Source organism: Mirounga angustirostris, unplaced genomic scaffold (assembly GCF_029215605.1).
Source record: "Mirounga angustirostris isolate CCGP_5_RB_7025 unplaced genomic scaffold, mMirAng1.0.hap1 SCAF_1, whole genome shotgun sequence".
In the NCBI taxonomy this organism is placed as follows: domain Eukaryota; kingdom Metazoa; phylum Chordata; class Mammalia; order Carnivora; family Phocidae; genus Mirounga; species Mirounga angustirostris.
The window spans coordinates 119142979-119170683 of record NW_026991709.1 but is presented as its reverse complement, the minus strand read 5'-3'; the positions used below and the strand labels follow the sequence as shown (position 1 = coordinate 119170683).

Here is a 27705-nt window from a genome sequence, read left to right as displayed (position 1 = left end):
AAAGGTAAGCCTTTGAGATACCGAAAACTTACTTGTTAGTTAGTTGGTTGGTTAGTTAGTTGTCAGAAAGAGAGAGAGAGGGAGGGCACAAGCAGGGGGAGCGGCAGGCAGAGGAAGAAGCAGGCTTCCTGCAGAGCAGGGAGCCCGATGCGGGACTCCATCGCAGGACCCTGGGATCATGACCTGAGCCAAAGGTAGAGGCTTAAGTGACTGAGCCACCCACGCGCCCCTTACTTGTTCCTCTTGAGGAGAGGGGAAACAATGTCCTTGAGCCTCAGTGAAACTCCTCAGAGCAGGGACGGAAGCATAGATATAACCTCTGGCAGGACATCCAGCTACACATATGCACTAAAATGTAGACTGTGGGTTGTTCTGGGTGATAAGATTATGGGTGATTTTCACTTCTTTTTATACCTTAGTGTTGAACAGCTATTTTAGGATGAACAAATGTTTATGTGAGTTGTAAAGCTCCCTTTTCATTTTGAAAAAAGAAAAATCTATCAAGGGTGTCGAAATCAGAAAACTATTTCCAGGCACATTGGGTTGTTAGCCTGAGTCCACAGATGTCAGCATCATCTCGTGTGGTTTCGAAGTTTCCTGTGAACCCTCAGAAGGCAAATTCAGAAGCTTGTGTATGTAGTCCTTTTTCAGGGTTGAGGAGCAGTAACTTTTATCAGATTCTCAAAGCCGAGGCAGGGGGATTCAGGCTATGAGATGGTTAAGAATGACTGAGGTTCTTTTCACAGTTCTTTCTGGGGGCCTGTCCTTGGATGGCTTTCTGATTTCTAGTTTCTGTCATGATTTTTTTTTTTTTTTTTTTTTTTTTATTTGACAGAGAGAGAGATAGCGAGAGCAGGAACACAAGCAGGGGGAGTGGGAGAGGGAGAAGCAGGCTTCCTGCCGAGCAGGGAGCCCGATGTGGGACTCGATCCCAGGACCCTGGGATCATGACCTGAGCCGAAGGCAGACACTTAACGACTGAGCCACCCAGGCGCCCTCTCTCATGATTTGGAGTCGGTGATGCTTCTGTCATCTAACCCAAAGGACCCTGTTTGGGCCAGGCCAGTTATCAGTTGCCCCAGAGAACAGTGAGATTTCCTGTCCCCGCTGGGAGGCCACAGCTGGGCTCAAGCTCAGGCCACCATGGGAACCCTGTCCCTGTGCTCTGGCAGTCAGTGGACTTAGGGCTCAGTGGCTGACCTCAGAGGGAGGGTCAGGCAAGGAAGAGATAAGAGCTTGGGAACAGCCTAGGGCAAAACCTCTAGCCTGCTGAGTCCCAACCCCGAGAGTCATACCTCCTGTGGTTTGCTGGCTCCCTAAATGGGACCAGGCTTATTTATCACTGGCACCAAAAGCACTTACTAGATTCTTACTGAACAGTGGTTCACCATGAGGCAACAAGAATGAGGGATGAAGAATAGTTAAGAATAAGGAGAACAGGAAAAGTTGGTATTGTATTGTGGCCCAAAGTAGATAGGTCAGAAAGGATAGATTCAGCTGCTTGATCAATCTTGTCCACACAGGGGCTCCCGGGTGGCTCAGTCAGTTAAGCATCTGCCTTCAGCTCAGGTCATGATCCCAGGGTCCTGGGATCGAGGCCCTCATTAGGCTCCCCACTTGGCGGGGAGCCTGCTTCTCCCTCTCCCTCTGCCTGCTGCTCCCCCTGCTTGTGCTCACTCTCTCTCTCAGTGTGTCAAATAAATAAATAAAATCTTAAAAAAAAAAAAATCTTGTCCATGTAAAACCAAGTTTCTCAAAGTATGCAAATGTGGACTTGATTTCCACCTTGCATCCCTAAGCATGATTTCTACTCCTGCCTGTAAAAGCAAATGGCCAAAGGCAAATAACAGAATGGGTCTCCAGTTGTGGTTCTGGCTTATATTTGAGAATTACACACAGTCATTTTTATATTCAGTGCAGGGTAGAGGCACAACGGACCTTTAAGACAACTTGGTGGATTGAGGAGCACTGAGGGAATTGTGGGAACTGCCAGTAGAGCAAATCATTATTCTTTGGCAGGCCAGCGCAGGAGACAGAACTCGAGAGCCTTTGGATTATTGGGGGATACTAGAACTGGGGGTATTTTAGCTTATAAGAAGGTGACATCTTGGGGGCGTCTGGCTGGCTCAGTCAGTAGAGCAAGTGACTCTTGATCTCAGGGTCGTGAGTTCAAGCCCCACACTGGGTGTGGAGCTTACTTAAAAAAAAAAAAAAAGAAGGTGCCATCTTGGATCAGCTGGATGTATTTAAAGGAGTCAGAAAAGCTGCTAAAATTGGGTGGTTGAGAGGGGAAGGGAGACTGGTTCATTGTGCTTCTGTGAAAGGTGTGGACACAGAGGGTCAGCATCCCTTCCAGATCCCCAGTTGAAGGGAGCACCTTCTAAGAGCCTGGAAGTAGCCAGAATAATCCCCTCAAGGGGACTGATGAGCAAATAGCACTTCTTTATCCCTTACCACACGGCAGGCCCCGTGCGGTGCTCCACAGGGGACGTCTCAGGCCATCCACGCCACCACTCTGGTAGGGGAAGGGAATGAGGCATAGTGAGGCAGGAGGATTTGCCCAAGGTCATGCAGCCGGGAAATAACAAGGTCAGGACTCGAACCCACGTTTGTGACTCAGTAGTCCGCAGCCCCATATCACCTCCCTGCATTCAGAACCGTGGACAGCCGTGGCAGCAGGGGTGAATGAGGACAGACCTTAGCGGCCCTGGAAACGACAAGTCCCAAGAGGTGACTACCGTCCGCTGGGGAGATGAGCAGCCCAGGGCTAGGCGGGGAGGCACGCCCTGGAGCCAGGAAGGTAAAAGGCAGATGGCAGGGCCACGCCTTTGGCCCCATGAGGGTCTTTGCTGGTGTGGTCAGTGGTGTGACTCAGACAGCTGAGCCAGTGATGGAGAGGTGAGCCAGCACTTTTGCCCCGTCGTGTTTGCCTTCACGGGGACACCCAGGCATCCCTGTTCTTATAAAATTGCTTCTTCTACATGGGGAAGCTGTTCTTTCCTGGAAAGGGCCCTTTTTGGCACAGTTGGCTAGACTCGAGTCCCTGTCCCTAGACCAGTCAGTATGGCAAGGACGGGATCCTAGAGGAGCAATATGACAGTCCCCCACCCAGCCACGGGGTTGGCCTGGGGGGAAGTGCCACTCCAGAGAAGGTGGGGAGGGGTGGTGATCTGACCCCGGGATGGGAGCCCCCACGATGCTCAGTCAAGTCAGATTTGAGGCGTCTGTGAAGGGCTTGCATACTAGTAGGAGGTTCTTTTTTTTATTTTATTTTTTTTAAATATTTTATTTATTTATTTGACAGAGAGAGACACAGCGAGAGAGGGAACACAAGCAGGGGGAGTGGGAGAGGGAGAAGCAGGCTTCCCGTGGAGCAGGGAGCCCGATGTGGGGCTCGATCCCAGGACCCTGGGATCACGACATGAGCGAAAGGCAGATGCTTAACGACTGAGCCACCCAGGCGCCCCTAGTAGGAGGTTCTTAAGGCTAGAGCTAGTGGAGGAGGGCCAGGTGTGAGGTAGATGTTTGTTCTCTGTCCTATACCAGGGCCCTGATATGGGGAGGTGAGCTTGGGCTCATGGGCATTGGCTTGGTGCCCTGGAGGAGGGGCTCTAAGCTTGTCCGTGTGTGAGTCAAAGTGACTCCCTGGTAATGAGCTGGCAACAGACGCCTGGTTGTAGGATCACCTGTTGATCCTGTGGATCACTGAGTTAGTCGAGGTAGCTGAGGTGGTCTAAGGCCCAAGGCCACACAGGGGCTTATGGCCTAGGGGCCTTTGCTGATAAGTAATGATCTGATCCTGACCCTGGGCCCTTGCCTGTCTTCCCTCTGTCCAGTGAAACACTTCATCGAAAGCGTGGAGCACAGCGCCGCTCAGAGTAAGCTTCCAGTTCAACAGGCGGTATAGGGGGCCTGCCCTGTGCTGGTCAGACTGGGAATATAAAGATGAAAAAGACATAGCCCTGACCCTCCGGATGTTTGGGGCGGCTGGTTGACCAACTGTGGACACCCCTGTTGATGGGTACTGTGTTGTGAGCCAAGCTGGCAGCAAGAACCGGGGGTGGGGGCCAATGGAAGAGGAATGTCGGGGTGGGATGAGGGTGGTTAGACACAAAAGGAGGGGTGGGGGGAGAAACACCCTGTGGCCGTCGGGGCAGCTCCAGGCAGTTCGGGACTGTGAGAACTAAGTTGGGGGCGAGGAGGTAGGAGGGCGGATCTGGGGGGACATCTACCCCATGGCCTCTGTGCATCAGAACCTCCCCCAGATGTCTAGCATCTGGAGGACCCGTCGAAGGGCTCTGTGTGGGCTGGCCCTGCGTTCTGGTGACTCAGGAGGGTGCAAACAGCATGGGGTGATCTCAGTAACTAGTGGGTGAGGCTGACAGGCCCAGATGCCGGGAAGCAGCACATAAAATCTCTCTGGACTGAAGGCCTCTATCACCCAGTCTTTATCTGTGACTTTCAAACCACTGCTTCCTTGGGTTGTGAATGGGTCCTTTGGGCCCAGCTATCATGATTCCTTTTTATTCCATTGGGTCGCTTAATAAAAATACCATAAAAGGGCTAGCTTATAAAACAACAGAAGTTTATTTTTTTCAGTTCTGGAGACTGAAAGTCCGGGATCAAAGCACCAGCAGATTCAGTGTCTGTGAAGGCCCACTTCTGAGAAGGCATCTTTTCTCTGTAAACTCAGATAGTGGAGGGGCAGGGAGGGGGTTACTCTTTTTTTTTTTTATTATGTTAATCACCATACATTACATCATTAGTTTTTGATGTAGTGCTCCATGATTCCTTGTTTGCGTATAACACCCAGTGCTCCATGCAGAACGTGCCCTCTTTAATACCCATCACCAGGCTAAACCATCCCCCACCCCCCCTCCCCTCTAGAACCCTCAGTTTGTTTTTCAGAGTCCATCGTCTCTCATGGTTCGTCTCCCCCTCCGATTTCTCCCCCTTCATTTTTCCCTTCTTACTATCTTTTCTCTTTTTTCTTTTTTTAACATATAATGTATTATTTGTTTCAGAGGTACAGATCTGTGATTCAACAGTCTTACACAATTCACAGCACTCACCATAGCACATACCCTCCCCAATGTCTATCACCCAGCCACCCCATCCCTCCCACCCCCCACTACTCCAGCAAACCCTCAGTTTATTTCCTGAGATTAAAATTGGAGGGGTTTACTCTTTGGGGTCTCATTTATAAGGAGGCTAATCCCACTTGACCTAATCATCTTCCAAAGGCCACACCTCCAAATACCATCACATTGGGGGTTAGGGTTTCAACATGTGGATTTTAAGGGGACACATTCAGTCTAGAGCAGTTCCCAAGTGCTGGTGGTTCCCATAGGCCTTACCCCATGTGCTTACAGGTAAACTAGCAAACCTATGCCCCTATGTCCCCGTGTCACTCATATGTTCATGTGTCCTTAGCTTCACAGGCATGGCCAAGGGACCAGAATCTGGCACCATGTCATAAGAGAGCAGAGTTAAGGGCTCAGAGTTGCCACACAGCCAGAATTGCTGGGTCATTAAGATGCTGCCTTCAGACATATACTTTTCTCCTTCCCTTACTCTGGCACCAATCCCCCAATGGTAAATTACCTCTAGACATCTGAGCTTGTATGTTACCAGATCTGGCCATTTCCAGCTGCTGGGAAGAAAGTGAATATAGGGCCAACCAAAGGACTAATTTTGAATTGGTGAAGGACCAATTCTATAGCTCTGTGATGGTTGTTGTAATACAAGTAATACAAGTAATGAATGAAAATCTGCTAATAAAAGAAGTATGAGTAGACGTTATAGAAAGATACATATATGTTTGTACATAGAGGAAGTATGTAACACATGCTTACTGTAAATATAGATGTGTGTAGACTGTAAAACAATATAGACATTTATAGAAAAACAAGTAAAAATACTTCTTCACCCCCTATTCCATCCATTCCCCAGAGGAAACCACTGCTGCATTATAATGGGTGTCCTTATAGACATCTACGCATTTACATAATAAACAAATGCCTGTATATTCATACATTTATAGTTTGTTTTTCCTTATCCAGTAGCTTGATTTATTCACCTCACTTCATTTATCTTTGATTCTTTTCCAGTCTTTTTAACTGTAGCAGAATATTCCCCAATATGGGTGTAACGTTCTGTTCTGTTAATGATGGATACCTAGTCGATTTCCCTTTTTTGTTATTACAAACAGCACTGCAACAAATCTCCTTGGCCGTACATCTTTATGACTGGAATTGATGTCTGACGAGTAGATTCCAAGACGTAGAGTCAAGGGATCAGGGATAAGGCACATATAACATTTAGCAGATACTGCCAAATCCTTCCAAAAGGTTTCTATTTTCACTCTCACCTGCGGTGTGGAAGTGAGTTTTTACACCCTTGCCAGCACTGGTATTATTATAAAAACAGGATATTCTAGTCTGATAGGCGGGATCAGAGGCTGTTGTTTTATTTTGCATTTAAGTATGAATAACATTGAACATATGAAAAGATGCTGTTTGGTTGGTATTTATTTTTCTGTACTTGGCCTGCACATATCCCTTACTGATTTTTTAGTTGTAGGAGCTCATATGCATTTTGGATATTAATAATTTGTTACGTACGTTGCAAATATTTTCCTTTCAGTGGATTGTTTGTCTTTTACCTTTATTTATAACATCTGTTTGCCAAAGGGAAGTCTTAAGTATTTATTTAGAAAAATCTGTAGAAGGAATTAGGGAATTTAAATGGATTTAGGCTGGTGGTTGGGCCCTGTTTTAGCTATTGTTCAAATGTATGTATATATATTCTGGTGATTAATAAACCTTTTAGAAATTAAATGATACTTGGGCACAGCTATTTCTGTGCATTTCCTCAGTTGGTGGATGCTAAAAGTACAACTATCATTGTGTAGAGAGTTCCAGAAAATCTGTGATGCTGCAAAGAGGTCCCGCATACATGGAAAAGTTGGGGACCATTGACCCAGAAGATGGACTTACATCTGCTTATAAGTAATTCATAAAGTCTATTAGTCAGGACTCATTTGGTTGAAAGTAACTAAAGCCCAACTCAAACTAGCTTAAGCAAGAAGGGTTATGTATGATGTATATTACTGGGACATCTAAGAGAGGTTCTGGCTTCAGCCACATCTGAACCCAGAGTCTCCAAGAATGATGTCCTCAGGTCTTTCTCTCTCTCTCTCTGTCTCTCTGATTAGGTCTCTGCATGTGTTGGTCTGCCTTGTCTCTATTCAGCATCATTTTCTCCCCCTGCAGACAGAGATTGTCCGAGGAGGGACAGGTAGCTGGAGCAGCGCCGGGTTTCCATTCCTAGAGATCAGCATACGAGAGACCCTTTGCTAGTGTGTGCACAGGACCTCTGTCAAGGAAAAGGAGACGAGTTGCCCCATCGCTATCCTCATTGACTCAGTCACATGTCCCCCCACCTCCTAGCCTGGGGCAGGGACGCTGGGAAGGAGCAGTTCACCCACAGAAAGAGGGGTGCTAGATGGACAGACAGACTGCAGGATGAATGCATGACATCCAGAAGACTGGTGGGGAGAACCTGGCCGGGAGGCAGAGGAATGAGCTTGACATGGGGCTCCATCCACCACATCCGCCTTGGGTGGCTGCCTCCGTCTCCCTCTTGGCACTAGGCTCTCTCCTCTGTAAAGTGGTCTTGGGAAGCTTAATGAGTGACGCCTGCCATTGGGCTCTTGGGGACCCCAAAGTGCAAAGCAGATGATATCAAATGAGATCTGTCAGCACATCTAGCACTTCGTAGGCACTCAAAAGGTGATGGGTTTCCTCTCTGGTATTTACCAGAATTCAAAGGGCGTTAGGAATGAGGTAACCAGGCTGCCCGAAGTTCTTCCTTTACCACCGGAGCGAGGCCCCTTTCTCCGGGGTGGCCCACCTGCCTTTTGCACAACTAATTATTGGTCAGGAGAAGGTAACGGCATTGAGAAAGAGGCAGGGCACACTGAGGGCTCAAGAAAGTTCTTGTTGAGAAGCTGACCGCTTGCTGGACTGAAGCCCACCCTAGTGCCGAGGGAGAGAAGAGTTACTTGGTGCAAGTCCAGCCGCGCTCTGGGCCCCTGCGGCTGGCCTGGTTCCTCCTGTGACTGCACATGTCATGGCCTGCTTTGCTTCCCTTGCAGTCCACCTGACCCCCGTGTCCACAGCTAAGAATGGAGTGAGTAGCAAGAGTCGAAAGAGAGTCATGCCTGAGCCAGTGACAGAGCCCCCCGTGACGGACCCCATTTACGAAGCTCTCTTGTACTGCAACATTCCCAGCGTGGCTGAGCGCAGCATGGAAGGTAGGCCTGCCTGCGCTGCCCAGCGTGGCACCTGGACCCGCACCCCTCTGGGGACTAGTTGTTCTTCAAGTGGCACAGCATGGTAGGAAGGAGCCAGACAGCCTGGGCTCAAATCCTGCAGCCGCCACTAGACCGTGCCCCTGAATGAGTTCCCAAGTCTTAGCTTCCTCATCGTGAAATGGGCGTAACAAGCAGTCCCTACTCACAGGGCTGCCCGGAGGCTTCCGTAACTGCTCTGGACAGCTCACGAGAAGCCCTCTGTACATATTCTCCATCATGGTTTTCGGTGAGATACCAGAGGTAGGCTTGACGGACTCTAGGGTGTCACCCCCATCTACCCCCCCCTTTCCAGTAAACTCTCTCGGGGCTTAGGACATCCACAGGATGCGGGATGCTCTGTTGGTATCTTGCGGTAAAAGTGTAGGAAAATAGGATTTCTATGTTGAGTTTTGCTTTTTTGAAAGTGTATCAATCAATGATATTGAATATTTTTATCAATTTGTGCCCTGATTTGTTTCATGGAGCTTTATTTATTTTATTTATTTTTTTAAGTAGGCTCCACACCCAAGTGGGGCTTGAACTCACAACCCTGAGATTAAGAGTCACGTGCTCTAACGACTGAGCCAGCTGGGAGCCCCTGTTCCATGGAGCTTCAAAGCAGAAGTCATTGTTTCTAGCACTTCTGTAGGCCTCCCTCTAGGCTGTGGATGTGAGTGAGGCCACCTGAATCATCGTGCCCCCATTTCACTGGCCTCCAGCCCCCAGCCCACACCCCCAGAGCCTGTTACTTCTGGGGGGTCTGAGACATAACCAGCCCTGTCTCCGTTTCTCCACCCACCTTGTGAGCACCACCCCCTACACCAGCACCCTCCTGCCATGCTCATCCCTCCACCTGTGCGAAGTGGACAGGATCCACACCTCCTGAGTGCTAACCAGGCGATATGCTCCTCTCCCACAGGTCACGCCCCGCATCATTTTAAGCTGGTCTCAGTGCATGTGTTCATTCGACACGGGGACAGGTACCCACTGTATGTCATTCCCAAAACGAAGCGACCAGAAATTGACTGCACTCTGGTGGCTAACAGGTAAATTGCACTTTTCCTGCTAGTCATTTTCAAGAATCTGTTCTCTGTCCGATCAAAATGCTGGCTGGAGAATGGCAGAAAGGGGAATAAGCTACGTTTGTTGAGCACGTCCTGTTTGCCAAGAGCCTGATCTTCAAAAGCAATCCTGTGTGTTAATTGCCATTTCCCAGTGGAGAAGGAGCAGGCCCAGAGAGGCAAGGACAGCTGTGTAAGGCCACACAGCAGATGAACTGAGATTTGGGTTCAGGCCAGTGTGAGGCCCACTCTCCCCTCCCATGTTCTGCAGTTTGAAAAAGAGCTGGGACACAGTGCAGTGAGCGCAGGGCCAGATGTCCTCAGACCCTGGGGCAGCTGTGCTGTTTGAGGCAGCAGGAAAGTCCCTTAGTCTCTGAGCCTCCCCCTCCCATCTGTGCAGTGGGGATGCTGCTGCTGACCGTTGGGTCAGGAGGAAGTGACGCACGATAGAGGAGAACGTGCACCCCCAGCTGCAGAGCCATATACATGTGAGACCTGACTTCCACCTTTTCATTTTTCACGGGATTAGGGATAGCATGTTCCTGGTTGAATGCCCTTAGGATGAAAAATAATCCAACAGATTGCATACGGCTCTAAAATGAGAGGCCGGGTTAGCGCTGAAACGACGGGCAGGGCCTCAGCGCCGTGTCAGGGGGCGCATAACATCCCTCGCAGTGTTGACCAAATGAGCGGAGGAGACAGAGGGAAGTGCTCAGTGAGGAAGACGTCATGCGGATGGAATGCTTCTGGATGCCAGCCTGCCCCGGGCAGGGCTGGTCTGGGGGAACCATGGGTTGCCTCCCTGCAGCCAGGCCTGTTCCTTCTAGTGGATGGTGGTGTGAACCCCAGGGAGGGGGATTCAGGGTGACTCTGCGTCTCCAGGCTTCTCACCGTCCAGGATTATATGGAGAAGAGAAAGTGAACCCTTAGATATAAACACATCCTGAAATAGTGCCTGGCTGTAGGCTTTCATGCACTCTCTCCTTCCCTACTAGAGGTCACGGAGCTCGCAGCCTGGGTACTTATGTCCCTTCTACATTAACAAGCCTGGGTGCATGTCGCAGTGTCCGTCCCATGGGTTGGAAGAGCCCCTGGGTCGAGGGCCATGCAGACACTGGCTTTCTTCCTCTGGTCTCTAGCCTGTGCCAGCCTTCCTGCTGGGACCTTCTACCCCTGCTCTGCCCCCTCTCGCCGGCCCCCTAGCCCATCAGGCCTTTGCCCCTGCTGTTTAGCTTGCTCGCCCCGTCCCCGCATGACCCACTCCTACAGCTCCTCACAGGCTCCCCTGAGATGCTGCCTCGTCTGGGCAACCCCTGCTGCTGTGTGAGCATGACTTCTCTGCTTGTACCAAGTACTGCCACTGAAAAGGGGGCTTACGGGAAGGGCCTCAGAATAGAGTGACGACCAGTCCTGAACTGGCCTTAGGATTGGGGCAGGGCTGGAGGCCACTTGCCGGGCTGGGTATTAACCGTGTGGTGTCTGGATCGGGGGATGGTCTGGAGTGTCTGGGATGGCAGGAGGACATGGAGAGGGTGCAGGCAGGGCAGCTCAGAGAAGTGGCCTTGCACCACCAGCATAGACTGTGGGTATCTGCCCTTTGAACTGCCCAGGAATGGATAGGCCAACAGGCCTCTCAGTTGGCCAGACTTGGGGCAGCCTCCAGGACTCCGTGGACAATACCATGCTTTAGCCCTGGTGACTTGTGGCTTCTGCTCCCAGATGTGAGAATTTCAGTGGCTTGGCTCAGACCAGGGGTCTGTCTCCAGACCAGTCGGGCCCCTGAGCACCTCGAGGCTCTGGAGGTTACCCTAGCTGCTCCTACAGAGGGTGCCCATTGGGCACAGCTGCCCGCCAGCATGCAGGGCCTCCCCTGTGCACCTTCATGCTTTGCAGCGTGTCTTCCAGCATGATGGTCTCTGCCCTTCCCACGCCACTGGCTGGCTCCTCAAGGGCATTGGGTCTTGCTCCTTTATCACTGGTGCCCAGACCGAGCCTGGCATAAAATAGTTGTTGGACTAGTTGGTTGCAGAGTGAATTCAGGACCTTAGAATCATGAGTCATAATTGCCCATCCAGCGCCTCATGATAGATTACATCCTCTGCCGTGGAATCCTCTGAGGACTTTGTAACCTTTTTGACAGAGGGCAAAACCCTTCACCTTTGTGAGCCCCAGCGCTCTGTCCTGGAATGTGGGGACAGTAGTCCATCCCTGATCACAGACTTGTGAAGTCTAACTAAGGGGATGGACTGAAGCACTGAGCTGGTCATACTGAGAGGTGGACCCGCGATGGTGTTTCATTTACTGCAGTGGCCTGCAGGCTTGCTGGGCCCGGCCTCCTTCCTACTCTGCGAGGTCATGGTCAGGCCAGGCCAGGCCCCAGGGCCCCTCATTCCGTCACAGCCACAGCAGGATCCCCTGACAGGGCCATTTCTGGAGCTCCCATTTGAGAGGCGCAGTTCCTAGGGGGGGACCAGCTGCTCTGGCTATCTCTGCCCTCATTTTCTCTGGCCTTGATCTTTTGACCTACTTCTATTTTATTGCACATTTTGTATCTTTAGGAGCTGCTTGAAGTCCTTGGTGGAAAGAGGGAGGAGTATGCATGTTTAATTAATTACTGTCATTTAATCCATCTTTAAAAACATGGAGTTGACTTGTCATTATAAATGCACACTTAGAGTGAGCAGGACTCCCAGCAACATGGCCCCACTTTGGGCTTCTGAGTCCCCTGGGACTGTGGGGTCTGGGTCACCAGCTGTGCCTGCTGCCTTCCCAGGTACTGGCTCAGCTTCAGGAATCATTAATTTTTATGGCGCCTTAAAGGCAGTGGGTCCTAGAATGTGCCCGCTCCTCTAGTCTAGTGAGAGGGCAGATCTGGGCCAGCAGGCAGGGAATGTAGGAGCTGATGTCTGTGCATGTTGGTGGCCCCAATGTTTCCCTTCACGGGACATGGTCGTGGCTCTCCCAAGTCTTTGTAGTGGAAGCTGCCTCTTCATGAATGTCCTGTGCCTCATGACAGAGGTGCGATTTTCACTCTCCTAGGACAGTGTTCAGCCAGCAATAAGGTTATTAGCCGTAGATACGCAATGTTTATTGAATGCTTTTTTTTTTTGCATTCATGAATATGAATCAGATACTCTTTTCTACATCCAAGGAAGAAAAGAGTATTTGCTTCAATTAGTATTTATTCAATACATTTTATTTTTAAACACCTGTTATGTGTCAGGTATTGTGACATGTGACTGGCCCACATACCAGGAGGTGGCATGTGGGCAGGCCCCTAAATAAAATGAAGGAGTCTGCCCTGTGCAGATCTGGGGGAAAAGTGTTCCAGATAGAGGGAACAGCAAGTTCAAAGGTCCTGGGGCCGGAAGATCTGCGCAGGTATGAGAACAGTAAGATCAGTATGTAGCTGGATGGGAGGAGGAAAGGGGAGAGCCGGCTACTAAAGATTTGTAGAAGAAAGGCTGTTCCTGCCCCCAGGGGGCCCACTCCCCTCTGAGAGACAGATCTGGTGGTCAGTACTGATGGTGGCGGCAGCAGCATTAGAGAAGAAGTGGAAGAATTAGAAAAAGTAGAAGTGCAAGTAGTTTGGGAACCATATTTGGGGGCATGCACCACGAGAGGGCAGCCTGACTCAGCCTGGGGCAGAGGAAGAGGTGGGATGGCAGGGCAGGGAAGGCCACCGGGGCAGAGGGACCTAAAGGGTGTGCAGGAACATGTCAGGTGGCAGCTGATGATAAATGGCACCTGGGGCGGTGAAACCTACCTGTGCAAAGGTGGGGGGAGGTGGACAGCTCAACCACAGGCTGGAGCATGAGTGTAGAGGCAGGGAGGGACTAGGTCATCGGATGCTTCGAATGCCCAGCTAAGGAGTGTGGACGCCAGGCATGGAGGTGGTGAAGGAGCTGGGAAGTGGAGGGATGAAATTATGAAGATCTCTGGCTGCCATGATGCGGGGGGATGGATTAGAGGCTGGAGGTGATGTTTATGTTCCTGTGGGGATAGTGATCCAGAAGAAAGATTTCCTGCAGACTCCCAGCCCAAGTCCTGGACCTACAAGGCCTCCAGTGCTCTCCCTCCTCCCCATGTGCTGCCCTTGCCCTCCCCTGGGGCTCTGCTCTCCTCTCCCTCACTTACTCCGCCTCAGCCACACTGCCCTTAGCTCTCCTTCCTACTGTGTCCTCTCTGCAGACAGCTTTTCCCCAGCAGCTTTATGGCCCACGGGCTCTCCCACCTCCTTCAAGCCTTTGCTTAAATGTCACCTTCTCAGTAAGACTGCTCAGAATGCTTCACTTAAAATTACCATGCACTTCATCCACCCGAGTCTCCCAGGTCCCCCTTTCCCTGCCCTTCTTTAGAAACCAGTCCATGCTTCATGGCATGTTACCTTCTAATGTGCAAACATGCACACATACGCACATGTGCGTGCTCGCGCACGTGCGCACACACACTCACGCACACTTTCTAGTGTTCATTGTATGTTGTCTGTTTCCCCAGGCTAGAATGTAAGCTCCCTGAGGGCAGTGTTCATCGCTGCTGTACCCCAACTGTCTAAGACGGTACCTGGCCCGTGGGAGCAGCACGATTAAATATTTGTTGAATGAATAAATGATAGAGCCAAAACTCAGGGAGTGGCAGTGGATTTGGAGAGAAGGCTTAGATCTGAGAGGTCACAAGGTTTTTAGGGTTTTTAGGACCTGCTGACAGGTAGGATGGGGGTGAGACAGAGACAGAGAGGATGATGCCCTGATTTCTGATTGGGTGTCTGGCTGGTGATGGTTCCCCTGCCCGGAATAGAAAGCACAGAAGAAGGGAGGAAGGGGAAAGAAGTTTTGAGGACAGGTCTCGGTGCTAAGCGTGAGCTGTCATCAGACATTCCAGTGATAATTTCTAGAAGGTAGTATAGGCGTGTAGTGTGGGGCTCTGGCACATTGTCCTGCTGGGAGTTGGAGGTTCATTTGAGAGTTCACGTGCCAATGGCAGCTGATGCCGTGGGTGTGACTGGTATCACAGAGCCTGTGGAGCGAGGGAAGGCTAAAAACAGAGTCCTGGCAAACACCAACCTAGAACGTAGCACGGAGAGAAAGGAGGATCCCAGGAGGAGACCGTGACTTTGCAAACCGGAGGCGGTGTTAGGAGAGCTAAGAAAGGAGAAAGTTTTAAGAAAGGATGAGGGGCAACTAATCACCTCAGGTAGTGCGCAGAGGTCCAGAAAGCCAAAGACCAAGAAAAGTATATTGAGCTGATCTTTTTAGAATTTTATTTCATTAATAATATAAAGTAAATTCGGTTGCATAAATTGTAAAAATCTGTGGTATGAACTCTTTCCAGTTTCCAGCCATGTAAGCTTTTTTGAATTGTGTTTTCTGATAACAATATCACTGGTATTATATCTCTTCTCTGTTTTAATGTTCTGTGCAAGACTCAGTAATTGCTCCTATTATAGCTAAAACACAATAAATTTTCTCATGGGTGTGTAGATTAGTCTCAGGGTTCTGTGTCAAGCTTTGTGGCACAGAGAGATGTAAACAATGCATACAAAAATGTAAATACAAACTCTGCAAGTGAATAGTTTGAAGCCTTAAGATAGTAGCACCTTTAATTCTTTCAATTTTTAGTAGGAAAACAGATTTCCAATGAGGCTGCAATAACATGAGTTTTTCCTGAAGAAAAATTCATCAGGGCAAATATAATCATTTCTGTGCTAGTCAGAGTAAGGCTAGCCTTTTATAACAAAGAGACTGAAGAATACATTGCTTCAAATAACAAAGTTGATTTTTGCCTTGTGTGAAGGTCTGAGATGAGTGATCCAGGTCATATGACATGGAACCACTTGGTCATTTAGGGCCCCAGGTCCCCTTCCAGGTCATGGCTCCCATCATGCCCTAGGGATGTCTACGTGATTGAACCTGGATTGCTGCCATGTCTACCTAGTGGCCAGTGGGAAGGAAAAGAATGCGAAGGGGCACCCCATGGTCTGAAAACCTAAACCCAGTAGTGGGATACATCCTTCTATTCCATTAGTGAATACCATGTGACTCTGCCTAGCCACTGGGACCTCAGAAACTGGATCTAACCAACTTCCCAAGAGGAGGAGAATAGATTTTTTTTTAAAGATTTTATTTTATTTATTTGAGAGAGAGAGAGAGCACAAGAGGGGGTAGGGTCAGAGGGAGAAGCAGATTCCCTGCTGAGTAGGGAGCCCAATGTGGGACTCAGTACCGGGACTCCGGGATCATGACCTGAGCCGAAGGCAGTTGCTTAACCAACTGAGCCACCCAGGCGCCCTAGTTGTTTTTTTGGGTTTTTTTAAAGATTTTATTTATTTGAGAGAGAGCGAGAAAGTACACGCAAGTGGGGGGAGGGGCAGAGGGAGAGAGAGAATCTCCAGCAGATTCCCCACTGAGCATGCAACCCAACATGGGGCTCAATCTCATGACCCTGAGATCATGACCTGAGCCAAAATCAAGGGTCAGATGCTTAACCAAATAAGCCACCCAGGCGCCCTAGAGGAGAACAGATTTTAGTGTACAGCTGTTAAAAGAAAAACCAGAGCCAGACAGTAGTTAGTAGTAGTAAAAACAGATTGTATTCAGGAACTAAAGCGGGAGGGGAAAAGAGATCTCAGTGTAGAACTGGGCTCAATTCCAAATACAACATGGGCAATGGGAATTTATAGCCAAGGAGCAGGGTGGAGGTCAGTGGATGGAAACTAAGAGGAGACCTCAGGGGTGAGGAGATTGCTGAAGGCAGGCCAGGGTGAGCAGATACCATCTGGGGGATGAGGAAGTTTTTTTTTTTTAGATGAGGAATTTGATCAGATATCAAGAGCGGGAGATTCTGGCTAACTCAACTTAGCAGGATTTTTGCTAAAACGGAGCAATACAAAGATGGATATAAGTCCAAAGAATATGGAAGTCCTAAAGTTGAGGCCTAGTTGGAAAGAGGGTTCAGAGGAGCCTAACTATAGTTTACTCAAAGAGAGTCTTTATCACAGCAGTTTCATGCATATTTCCATTGAAATCTGAATATTTTAATAAACCAGTATAGGAACTTGCCATATTCATTGCTACAGATTATGGGAGGCCTGGACTTTCCATAAAGCATCTAAGGATGGGGTACTTCCCAGTCAAATTCATTCACACATGTTTTGGAGTATCTGCCACATGCCCGGTACCCTCTTGGCTCCAGGGGTGGGGGCATGGGACTCCGCAGGCAGGATCTGGTCATTTAGATCCAGGACAGGCCCAGGGACTCAGGTTACCTGGTCCTCGTCTTGTTAAAAAGATCCAGCCATTTGCTCTCTCTTCTGTAAGTGAAGTTTTTCTTCCAAGAGTCACCATCTTTCCAGACCAAAAACAAGTTCTCATGTATACAGTTAGATATTAGCATATCATTAAGCAGTCAGATGTCCTGAAAAGCTGGGATAGCTCAGCAAACACTTCCAGTAGTGAAATTTCATTCCTGAAATTGGCAGCAAAACCTTCTCAGATCCTCAAAAATCACCAACCCAAAATAATGGCCTGGAGCAGAACATTTGACTCCTGTTGATGGATGGCCTTTGTGTATGTGGATTCATATTGGCAGCCTCATTGTCAGTCTGGAACTCTTATTCCCCAGTTTGCAAATATTTCTGTGTTTTAGCCTCGGGAATAATAACATACCGTCTGTTTTTATGGAAAGAGTGCCCTGCAGCAATCCAGGATGATTTAGACGATACCGTGTCAGGATTAGCATTTTCTAAATTTAGAACATTTTTTTAAAGATGGGCTCCTTTTTAGTTTTACGTTTTTGAAAGATAATAAAAGCATTTTATTTTATTTTATTTTTTTAAGATTTTATTTATTTGCGAGAGAGAGAATGAGAGACAGAGAGCATGAGAGGGAGGAGGGTCAGAGGGAGAAGCAGACTCCCTGCTGAGCAGGGAGCCCGATGTGGGACTCGATCCCGGGACTCCAGGATCATGACCGGAGCCGAAGGCAGTCGCTTAACCAACTGAGCCACCCAGGTGCCCTAATAAAAGCATTTTAGCAGCCAAAGTTAACTGGGCTTTCAGACAGGAGAGGTCTGCCATTAGAACAATTAGTCCTTGCTTCCTTTCATGCTGATTTAGCTTAGCTGGGAACTCGTCTTACCTGTTCACGTCTTACCTGTTCACTTCCGTTCAGCTGGAGAATGTATATACATTCATAGGCCATTTCATTATTTCAAAGAAAAGGTGTGTATATTCATAGGTCATCTCATTATTCAGAGAAAATGTGTATATATTTGTAGGTCATTTCATAGTTCAGGGAAATTGTATACTAGCAACCAGAAAGATAAATTAAATCTTGATTTACCCCCATGTACTTCATGGCAGAAATATAAATAATGTCAGGTATTCTAAGAAAAGAGACGTTTTTTAGCTTTTCGTTACCACCCCACATAAAATGAGATACTTGTATGTACAAAATGCATAGTGAATTGTAGAGAGCTATAGAGATCTTGGTTATCTTAACCAGTTAGTTTTCTTCAAAGGAGATTTCCCAGAGGTCAGTTAAGGATTACTGAGGTGAAGGCTGAGGTAGGTTTGCTAGGAGGAAGGGGCGGTGCGTGGAAAGTCTTGGACGCATGAAAGAACAAGGTGGTTGGGGGAACAGAAGGCGCTGGGTTGTGTGGGACCAGCGCCCAGCATTAGACCGGAGAGGGTGGGGAGCCCTGAGCCTCAAAGTGAGGTGGGGCCAGGACAGACTGCGGGGCCGGGACAGACTGCGAGGCCAGGGGCACGGGTCCTGGGGGAAGGTAGCAGTGTACAGGAGTGGGACAACCGGCCTTGCTTTTAAGTCGACCTCGGGCTGTTCAGAAGGCAAGCTTAGGCCGCAGGTAGGCCAAAGAGGAGCCCAGGCCTTACCGACAAAAGCTGCCTGAGCCAGAACCCAGGCAGTGGCCGCAGGGATGCAGGAGAGAGGGGCAGAGAAGCCCCAGGAGGACTGGCACATCTGCAGGATTGGGTAGCAGATGGCATGCATGGGAGCAGGGGAGGGAGAAATCAGGGAGGACTCCCAGCCTGGGCCTGTCTGGTAGCAGCTGGTAGACTCCTGAGGAGGGAGACAGGAGGGGCACGGGTTGGGGATCTGGGAAGGGGAGGGCAAAGCTGACTCCCACAGTGCCCAGAATGATGGATGCTTCAGCAGAGGTTGGGGGCCCAGGCTGACCTCATGGAACGTCAGGGGTCGAGCAGTAATGATACCGGAATTTCAAAGTAATTGAGCCGGGACGCCTGGGTGGCTCAGTCATTTAAGCATCTGCCTTCCACTCAGGTCATGATCTCAGGGTCCTGGGATCGAGTCCCGCATCGGGCACCCTGCTCTGCAGGGAGCCTGCTTCTCCCTCTGCCTGCCGGTCCCCCTGCTTGTGCGCTCCCTGTCTCTCTCTCTCCCTCTCTGACAAATAAATAAATAAAATCTTTATTTAAAAAAAAAAAAAGTGATTGAGCCAAGAGCGCCTGGGTGGCTCAGTCCGTTAAGCATCCAACTCTTGATTTTGGCTCAGGTCATGACCTCAGGGTCCTGAGATCCAGCCCGGTGTCGGGCTCTGCGCTCAGCGGGGATCTGCTTCTCTCCTTCTTCCTCTCCCTCTGTCCCTCCCCTTGCTCCTGCACACTCACTCTCTCAAAATAAATATGTAAAATCTTTAAAAAAAAAAAAAAAGTCAAAATGATTGAGCCAGGACCTGTTGTTATGGGTGAGCAGGGCGTGACACAGCTGGGATTTTGCTGGCTGAAGTTGAAACCCTTGTGGACTGTTTGGAGCATAGTGACCACTAATTCTCTGTGTCGTCTCTTTAGGAAACCGTATCACCCTAAACTGGAAGCTTTCGTTAGTCACATGTCGAAAGGATCCGGAGCCTCTTTCGAAAGCCCCTTACACTCCCTGCCTCTTTACCCCAATCACCCACTGTGTGAGATGGGAGAGCTCACGCAGACAGGTATGTGTGACGTCCATCGGCTCCCTCCTTCTCCTGCGCTCTCTTCCGTGTGGCATATGTTGGAGCAAACGCTCCTGGGCAAGGTGCTGTGGGCTCACAGGGATGAGTAAGGATGGGCGCCTCGGGGAGCTCTGAGTCCACCAAGGTATCTAAATGAACATCTGATTTCTAAAAAATTAAAAATAACCCTTTTTCTTAGTGCAAGAGCAGTATATGTCAATGGAAGAGAAATTAGGAAAGACAGTCAAGCAAAAGGAAGAGAAGTTTAACATACCTATAATCCCAATCCACCAAAGAAATTAGTCATCTTAAAAAAAAAAAAGACATTAGTCATCTTTTTTCATGTGTCCGTGTGCGTGCACATACTAAACACACTCTTTCATAACCTACTTTTTCATTTAACAGTACATTGTGATAATCTTTCCCTGTCGATAAATATTCATGAACAGCATCATTTCTGGTGTCTCCATATTATCCCACTATTACTGGGCCATAATTTATGTAACCAATCCCATGTTCTTAGAAACTTCAAAGAAAATGACCTGATCAGTTCTCATGTGCGAGATCTCAGGAGCAAACACATATGGCAGATCCCCAGTGAGCACAGAGTTTGTTTGGCCGAGTGTGTCCCTCACAGAAGCCCACCTTTCCCTCTGCAGCCCTGTTCGTACCATTCATTACACAGCCAGTTTCCGGATGTCAGGGCAGGTTGGCGAGTTAACTGGGGGGCTACCTCTGTTAGGAAGAGAAGGAACTGGGAGCCCCCCAGTAGGTTCTAGCTTCTTCCTACTTCAGTCTGGGACCTCAAAGGACCTTTGCATGGTCACCAGCCTTTTTGGAAGAATTGAGAGGACCTATCGGCCGTGTTGTTTCCTCATCCCACAAGTACCGTGGGACCTCAACTCTGATGGAAGGAAGGTCTCTGTCCTGTGGTTGGCCCTGCGGAGTTTGGCCATGTTTTTGAAGCCATTATTATTGGGGAGAATGATAGTGACAGAGTGGGCAAAGCTGAAGGCTCTGGAAGACTAGCCTTGAATAAGGAGTTTTGTCAAAAGCTTCTGATAGGGCGCCTGGGTGGCTCAGTTGGTTGGGCGACTGCCTTCGGCTCAGGTCATGATCCTAGAGTCCCGGGATCGAGTCCCACATCAGGCTCCCTGCTCAGCAGGGAGTCTGCTTCTCCCTCTGACCCTCCTCCCTCTCATGCTGTCTCTCATTCTCTCTCGCAAATAAATAAAATCTTAAAAAAAAAAAAAAGCTTTTGATAATTAGTTCTGTGTGCTCAAGGTTTGCCGTGGTTTAAAACAGGAGTTCGCCTCCGACCAGACCAAGCACCCCCTTTGTGTAACAAATATTTTGTGGTGCTCCCTTCACTCTCCTGAAGTGAAATTCAAATAAAATTATAACCTTTCTAGATACAAAATTGTAAAGAAGAGCAGTTATATCAGGCACCGTAACTATAATATAAAGGAGAAACGAAAGGAAATGAATTTATTATATAATGCTGTGTGTCTCAGTATAAAAGCCTGAGCACACCCTCACTAGGAAACAGAATGGCATAGTTCATTGTTTACACTTAAATGCTTAAATGTAGATTGGCAGACCGAGGGATATTATATGGGGAACTCTAACACCACATTTTGGGACATGATTTTTTTAACAAGTTCTGACCAAAATAAAATACAGATGTCCCTTAATTTCTGTTGCATTTCTGGAAAAATCAGTGCATGTTAATGGTATGCAAAAATGGTTTTGTATTTATGATACAAAAAAACAGACTCTAGGCTAAAGTATTTAAATAGGTTTTTCACACATGGTAGTATCTTGTGGTACATTCAAAAGTTAATGTGGGTCAGAGAACAGTTCCTTGGGGAGACTGCCTGGCTCCGTGGCCCCCACCCAGTAGGTGTCCAGAATGTTCCTCCCCATATTATTGTGACAACTCAACCCCCCAAGCCCTCCCTGAGAGCAGAGCCAGGCTTGCTGAGAACGATTGGTTAGTAGACCTTCTCGTTGCAAGTAACAGAAATCAACTCCAGCAGAAGAGGGACATTTATTGTACGGATTCAGGGTGACTCCAGACTCTGAGGGCAAGAATATGACCAGGCCTCCAGAAACTGGAACCAGGAATAAGAAATCTGTCTATCCCAGCCTTTGTGGTTTTGCTCCGTGTCTGTCCACAGAGGGACAGTCCTGGCCACACCTAGAGATGAACTGCAAGTCCAAATTCTTGAGAGAGTAAGAAAGAGAAAATCTGACGGGGTCCTTCAGGGTCAGTGTCCATCAGCCGGCTCGGAGGTCAGGGCAACTGTGCACTGAGCAGTGGGGGCCTGCCCAGCCTCTGGATCCACGGGCTGTTCCCCGAGAAGAGGTTGGGGGAGCTGTCCCTCACACACTTAGAGACACTCATTCATGCCTACCTTTCTTCTCAGTTGTTCTGTTATCTATATCGTTTTCTAAATCGGCATTACTCGAGAAATCATTTTCACGGTACTGTTTGCTCCTGTTCCCTAATTTTCTTTTAATGCTCACTTTTATCTTCTATTTTAAATTTCATTAAAAATGCACAGCTGTTAGAATAACCATTTATAACTGAAACACTTTTGGCACCCCACAGTAACTATATAAGACCGATAATTAGTGCCTACTCTATTCAAGATGCTTTGGCAGCTGCTGAGTGTAGGGGGGCGGGGAGTGGCTGGATGAATAGATGCTCCACGCCTTGTCCTAAAGGAGCATGCAGCTGCTGCAGGACGCTCAGCAATCACAGCTCAAGTCCTGGAGATCCAGTGGAACGGGAACAGGAAGGAATTCTTGGTCTGCCCTGGAGGAGGAAGAAGGAAGACTACAGAGCCCGCAGTATTGGAGCCAGGCACTGGATGAGGATTTCTCTAGGCTGGGAAAGGGGAAGGGCATGACCAAGGTCATGAAGATATGGGCGGTGTTTGGAGAGGCTAAGAGGCCTTAACTGGCTAGAACTTAGTATTTCTGCCTGAAAAGACCGGGAGGAAGTGCTACGAGCAGGGACTAGGAGGGCAAGGTTGGGCCCAGATAGGGGCTGGAGTGCCAGCCACCTCTGCCACTCTTCACAGTGATTGGCTCGGGGCCTCAGTTTCCTCAGCTATGAAATAAAGAAAAGAGGGAATAATAATAACATGCCTACCTTATCGGGGTTTTGTGAGGATGAAAGGAGAAAGGTCTGGCATACGAGAAGCCCTCAACCCTAATACATGCAGCCTAGGAATATAAGGCAGGCCCAGAGGTGAACTGGGGCCAGACACAGATTCTTAATGTTTGTCATCATGGTTTGCCTCTTTTTGCAAACCATTCTGGAAATGCCTAAGACCTGTGTCAGCCCAGATCTCTGAGGGAGTTCTGCGCTCGATATTTTTCCTTCAGAAGGGGACACAGGTGTCCTTTGTGATATTTTCCTGAGCTGTTCCCCCTTCCTGGGCCAGTGCAGTGCCCTCTGTCTCATGCATCGCAGCCTCGAGTTGTCTCAGGTTTTCACACCGTTTGTGCATCTGAGTAAGCAACATTGGTCATGAACTGGTCTGGGGGGGCCTGAGTGTGGTTGACCCTCAGAGAATTCAGATCTGTTACTGAGATTCCATCCCCCTCCATCCTGTTGCCTGGAGGGTGAGCTTGCTTTCTTCTTGGATTGTCTTCTCCTGCTTGAAGATAAGGCTTTGCTTTTCTTTCTTTCTTTTTTTTTTTTAAAGATAGTTTGTTACCATACTGTGGTAGTTCAAAACTAAAACTTTTTAAGCTTTTACTTGACAGGTAAATTTAAAATTCTTGTTCCTATCCATGTTCCTTTTGCCCCATTTCTGTGCCCCCATCTCCTCAGGTAACCATTGCTATTGGTTTCTTATGCATCTTTCCAAAGTTTCTTTATGCAAAACACAAACAACTGCAAATACACATTCTTATTTTTCCCTCATTTTTATTTAAAAGGAGTATAATACATGTACTGTTCTGCACTTTGCTTTTTTTTTTTCCAAATATTCTATCTGGGTGTCTGAGAGATCATTCCATCTCTCTGCAGACAGAATGTCCTTGATGAGCCAGTAATGTCCAGGAGGATTAGGTGGAATGTACCTAGAAGTTTGGCAGCAAGCCTTCACTTGGGAGAGTAGGGAGAATGAGGCGAAGGAGAGAACCTCCCAACAGTGAGGGGACTAAGCAGCCAGCCGCACCTTTTTCTCTTTACCTGACTGATTTCCATGGTCCCTCCCTGCACACTAAAGAATGCTGTGTCCCTAGGCAGGAGGGAGAAAGTTCTCCTTAAGCCCATGCCAATTACAGCCTTGACATCTGCCAGGAAGCTTGACTGCTGCCCTCCCAGACCCCCCAGTCACAATGCCCCCTCCCAGGGAAGGGAGGGATTGAGCAGATGGTCCTGGTGCTCCCCTCCTCTGCTCATCCCTTCATGGATAACCCCAAGGGGCTCCCCTCATGAGTTCCTGCAAACCCATTCTTGTAGCTTCCACACGCTGGGGAATGGTTTTGATTATATTCTCATGCACTGATGAAAGCACTGCAGAGTTGGCCACTGACTCGGCCTCCCTTTGCTCCTTCTTTTGCTGAGCTGGTAGTGAGGACGGTTTGTGTCCCTGTGTTTCAGGAGTCGTGCAGCATTTGCAGAATGGCCAGCTGCTGAGGGACATCTATCTAAAGAAACACAGACTCCTACCGAGTGACTGGTCCACAGACCAGCTTTACTTGGAGACCACTGGGAAAAGCCGGACCCTACAAAGTGGGCTGGCCTTGCTTTATGGCTTTCTCCCCGATTTTGACTGGAAGAAGATTCATTTTAGGCACCAGCCGAGCGCTCTGTTCTGCTCTGGAAACTGCTATTGCCCCGTGAGAAACCAGTATCTGGAAAAGGAGCAGCGTCGGCAGTACCTCTTACGTTTGAAAAACAGCCAGCTGGAGAGGACCTACGAGGACATGGCCAGGATCGTGGACGTCCCCACCAAGCAGCTTCGAGCTGCCAACCCCATAGACTCCATGCTCTGCCGCTTCTGCCACAATGTCAGCTTCCCATGCACTAGGAATGGTTGTATTGACATGGAGCACTTCAAGGTGATCAAGACACATCAGATAGAAGACGAGAGAGAGAGGCGGGAGAAGAAGCTTTATCTGAGCTATGCGCTCCTGGGCGCCCACCCCATCCTCAACCAGACCATCAGCCGGATGCAGCGCGCCGCGAAGGGCAGGAGAGAGGAGGTCTTTGCCCTCTACTCTGCTCACGATGTCACTCTGTCACCAGTTCTCAGTGCCTTGGGCCTTATGGAAGCCAGATTCCCAAGGTTTGCAGCCAGGTTGATCTTGGAGCTCTGGCAAGACAGAGAAAAGCCCAGTGAGCATTCTGTCCGGATTCTTTATAATGGCGTCGATGTCACATTCCACACCTCTTTTTGCCAGGACCACCACAAGCATTCTTCCAAGCCTATGTGCCCCCTCGAAAACTTAGTCCGATTTGTCAAAAGGGACATGTTTGTGGCCCTGGGGAGTAGCGGTAGTACCAATTACTATGATGCATGTCACGGGGAAGGATTCTAAAAGGAAGGCAGTGCGGTGCCGATAGAATCTATGCGAATACAGACGGATGGGAAGGGTGCACTTCTAGTTCTATCCAGTGCCAAGGGTCTAAGATTTTTGACTTACAAAGGCTAGAAATCATGTTGGAGCCACATAGATGGTCGGGTTGAACGGGAAGTACACTGTTAGAATCAAGTACGTGAGTTACTTGGTACATCACGGCCAGTTCACAGAGAGAGGAAGGTACTTTCATCATAGCCCGACTTTGCTTATGATGCCAGAAGAATATTTCAGTACCCAGAGTTGCCAATCCACATGTGTATTATTTCGATCTGACTATATGATGGAACCAGCAAACCTCCGCCAAAATTTTCTTCAGATGGGACCATTTTGCCTTGTCCCTGTTCAGCAAAACATTTCCTGCAGTGATTTATCTAAAATAGGGGTTGGGCGCCTGGGTGGCTCAGTCGGTTAAGTGACTGCCTTCGGCTCAGGTCATGATCCTGGAGTCCTGGGATCGAGTCCCGCATCGGGCTCCCTGCTCAGCAGGGAGTCTGCTTCTCCCTCTGACCCTCCTCCCTCTCATGCTGTCTCTCATTCTCGCTCTCAAATAAATAAAATCTTTAAAAAAAAAAAAAAAAAATAGGGGTTGACACATTTTTTTCTGTACGGGGCCAGTTAGTAAAGGTTTTAGACTCGGGGGACCCAGAGGCCACATACAGTCATGTGGCACGAAAGCAACCATAGACAGACAACGTGAACAAATGAACGTGTGGCTGTGTTCACGGCCCGGGGTTGCTGACCCCGATCTCAAAAACACAGGCTCTACCACATTTGCACTTTCAGCACTTTGAGAACCAGTTGAATACAAAGAATTATTCAGTGGTGCCTCCAGGAACTTCTGCGAGAAACACCGAATTTGGTCTGTCGCTGGTGTTACAACGAAACTTGAGGGGAAATAAACATCAAATCAGAATGAATCATAGAAAAATCATTAGGATAATACTTGATGTTCATGATGATTATGGTAGAAGATAGTTTTAAGTATGTTTTAAATATTTGTCTGCTGTAGTCTATTTGCTGTATAGGCTGAAATTTTTGTATTCCACTTAGTATTTTTATAGTCTAGGAAAGTATTTTCTAAGACTGGTTTTAGATGTGCTCTTATTCGTAGGTAATATTCAATTTACCGTACCTGCTTGGTGGTTAGAAGGAAGCCAGAAGCTGAATTCAGGCATTTTCTTCCAGTAAAACTAATTATGGCTCATTCCCTTTGACAAGCCATAGAATTGGATCAATTTTTAAACCGTTTTCATCGATTTCAAATGGTAAATTCTAATTGATTTTCAAATAAGTTTTTGGAAGAACTTTGTTACTAGATAGTTGAAAAATCTTTATAAGATATTTTATATATTAGAAGCAATTGTAATTAAATCTGTGGTTTCTGAACTACAATGGTGCTAGTTCCATGTGAAGAAACGTAAAGTGCAAGTGAGAATCTCCAGTGTTGTTGGCATTCCAAACTTTTCTTTGTTTTTGTCTAATGTTGCCTTTGGATACGTCTGTTTCTATAAATAAATTTTTGAAGAATACTCATACATACAAGTCATGGTTTGTACCTACAAGTCACTCTAGTTCTTTTCAAGTAGGTTCCAATATTTTAGAAATTTATGTTTTTTGTTTTTTGGGTTTTTTTGGTGTAAGTAAAAACGTTTAAATTAGAAAACTCCCAGGTACGCGTGGAAAAGGGAGGCCAGGCAGTGCTGGGCCTGGAGGGGCCAGGGCTTGCTGCTCTGACAGCAGCATCTGGGCTCCGGGGGCTGGGGGGACGTGCACAGCCAGTGGCCTTGGACTGGTTTAAAATCTATCTTAATTGCTTCTTTGATTGCTGAAAATCACGTGTTGTCTCTTGCGTATTTAAAGCCTAATCAGTTGTTTTTTGCTCCCACTCACAGTATATCTGAATTAGAACTGCTAAACACAGCTTGAAGACTTAAAACTAAAAGTGGATCAGAAGATATTTTAAAAATCAGTTTCAGGGGCACCTGGGTGGCTCAGTCGGTTAAGCGTCTGACTCTTGATTTTGGCTCAGGTCATGATCTCAGGGTTGTGAGATCGAGCCTCGCCACGTCAGGCTCAGGCTCTGGGGTCAGCAGGGAGTCTGCTTGAGAGTCTCTCCTCCACCCTCTCCCTCTGCCCCTCCCCCCTATTCTGGGGTGGGGCACTCTCTCTGGCTCGCTCTCTCAAATAAATCTTTAAAAAGAATCAGTTTGAAACATCTGTTGGTAAAGGTAAATATTTTGGATAAGAGCCAACATTAAAAGCATAGATAAAGCTTTTGCCTCCCAAGACGTAAGGTACGCACATCATTAACATATCTTCCTCAGTATCAAGTTCTGAGACATCTCACTCCATAAACAAACACTGAGCACTGAGCCGAGATTAATGCATTTAGTTCTTGGTTTCTGGACAATGGTCTTAATGACAGTTCATGGCAGGTGTGGGTGTATACATGTGCAAATTCAGCTGTCTTGTTTTTATGATTAAAATTAATACATGCACACTGGAAAACAAACTATACTGAAAACTTCAAAAGTGAAGTTCTCCTCTAGTTCCACCTCCAGAGAGAACACTGAGCTGTTTGACAGATATTCTTCCAGAAATTTTCCATGCAGATGTAGAACTATATGTAATTTTTAAATAGCAATAAGATCACTTTTATATATATTGTTCTGTGACTTGCTTCCCTTAAAATATATTTTATTATTTTGTCTCCTT

The 27705-nt window shown here is 48.0% G+C and overlaps 1 protein-coding gene across 9 annotated transcripts in view; it reads left to right on the top strand.

Annotated features, from left to right (window-relative positions):
- The window catches only part of PXYLP1 (2-phosphoxylose phosphatase 1), a 70678-nt gene extending 44136 nt beyond the window's left edge, over positions 1 to 26542 (top strand). For all 9 annotated transcript variants that reach the window (XM_045903658.3, XM_064587082.1, XM_045903661.3 and 6 more), the window contains 4 exons: positions 8159 to 8317; positions 9276 to 9402; positions 19244 to 19383; positions 24008 to 26542. In XM_045903658.3, coding sequence (XP_045759614.1) covers positions 8159 to 8317; positions 9276 to 9402; positions 19244 to 19383; positions 24008 to 24948 — 1367 coding nt within the window. In that variant the 3' untranslated portion in view covers positions 24949 to 26542. The remainder of the gene's footprint in view (positions 1 to 8158; positions 8318 to 9275; positions 9403 to 19243; positions 19384 to 24007) is intronic.
- The last annotated feature ends 1163 nt before the right edge of the window (positions 26543 to 27705 follow it).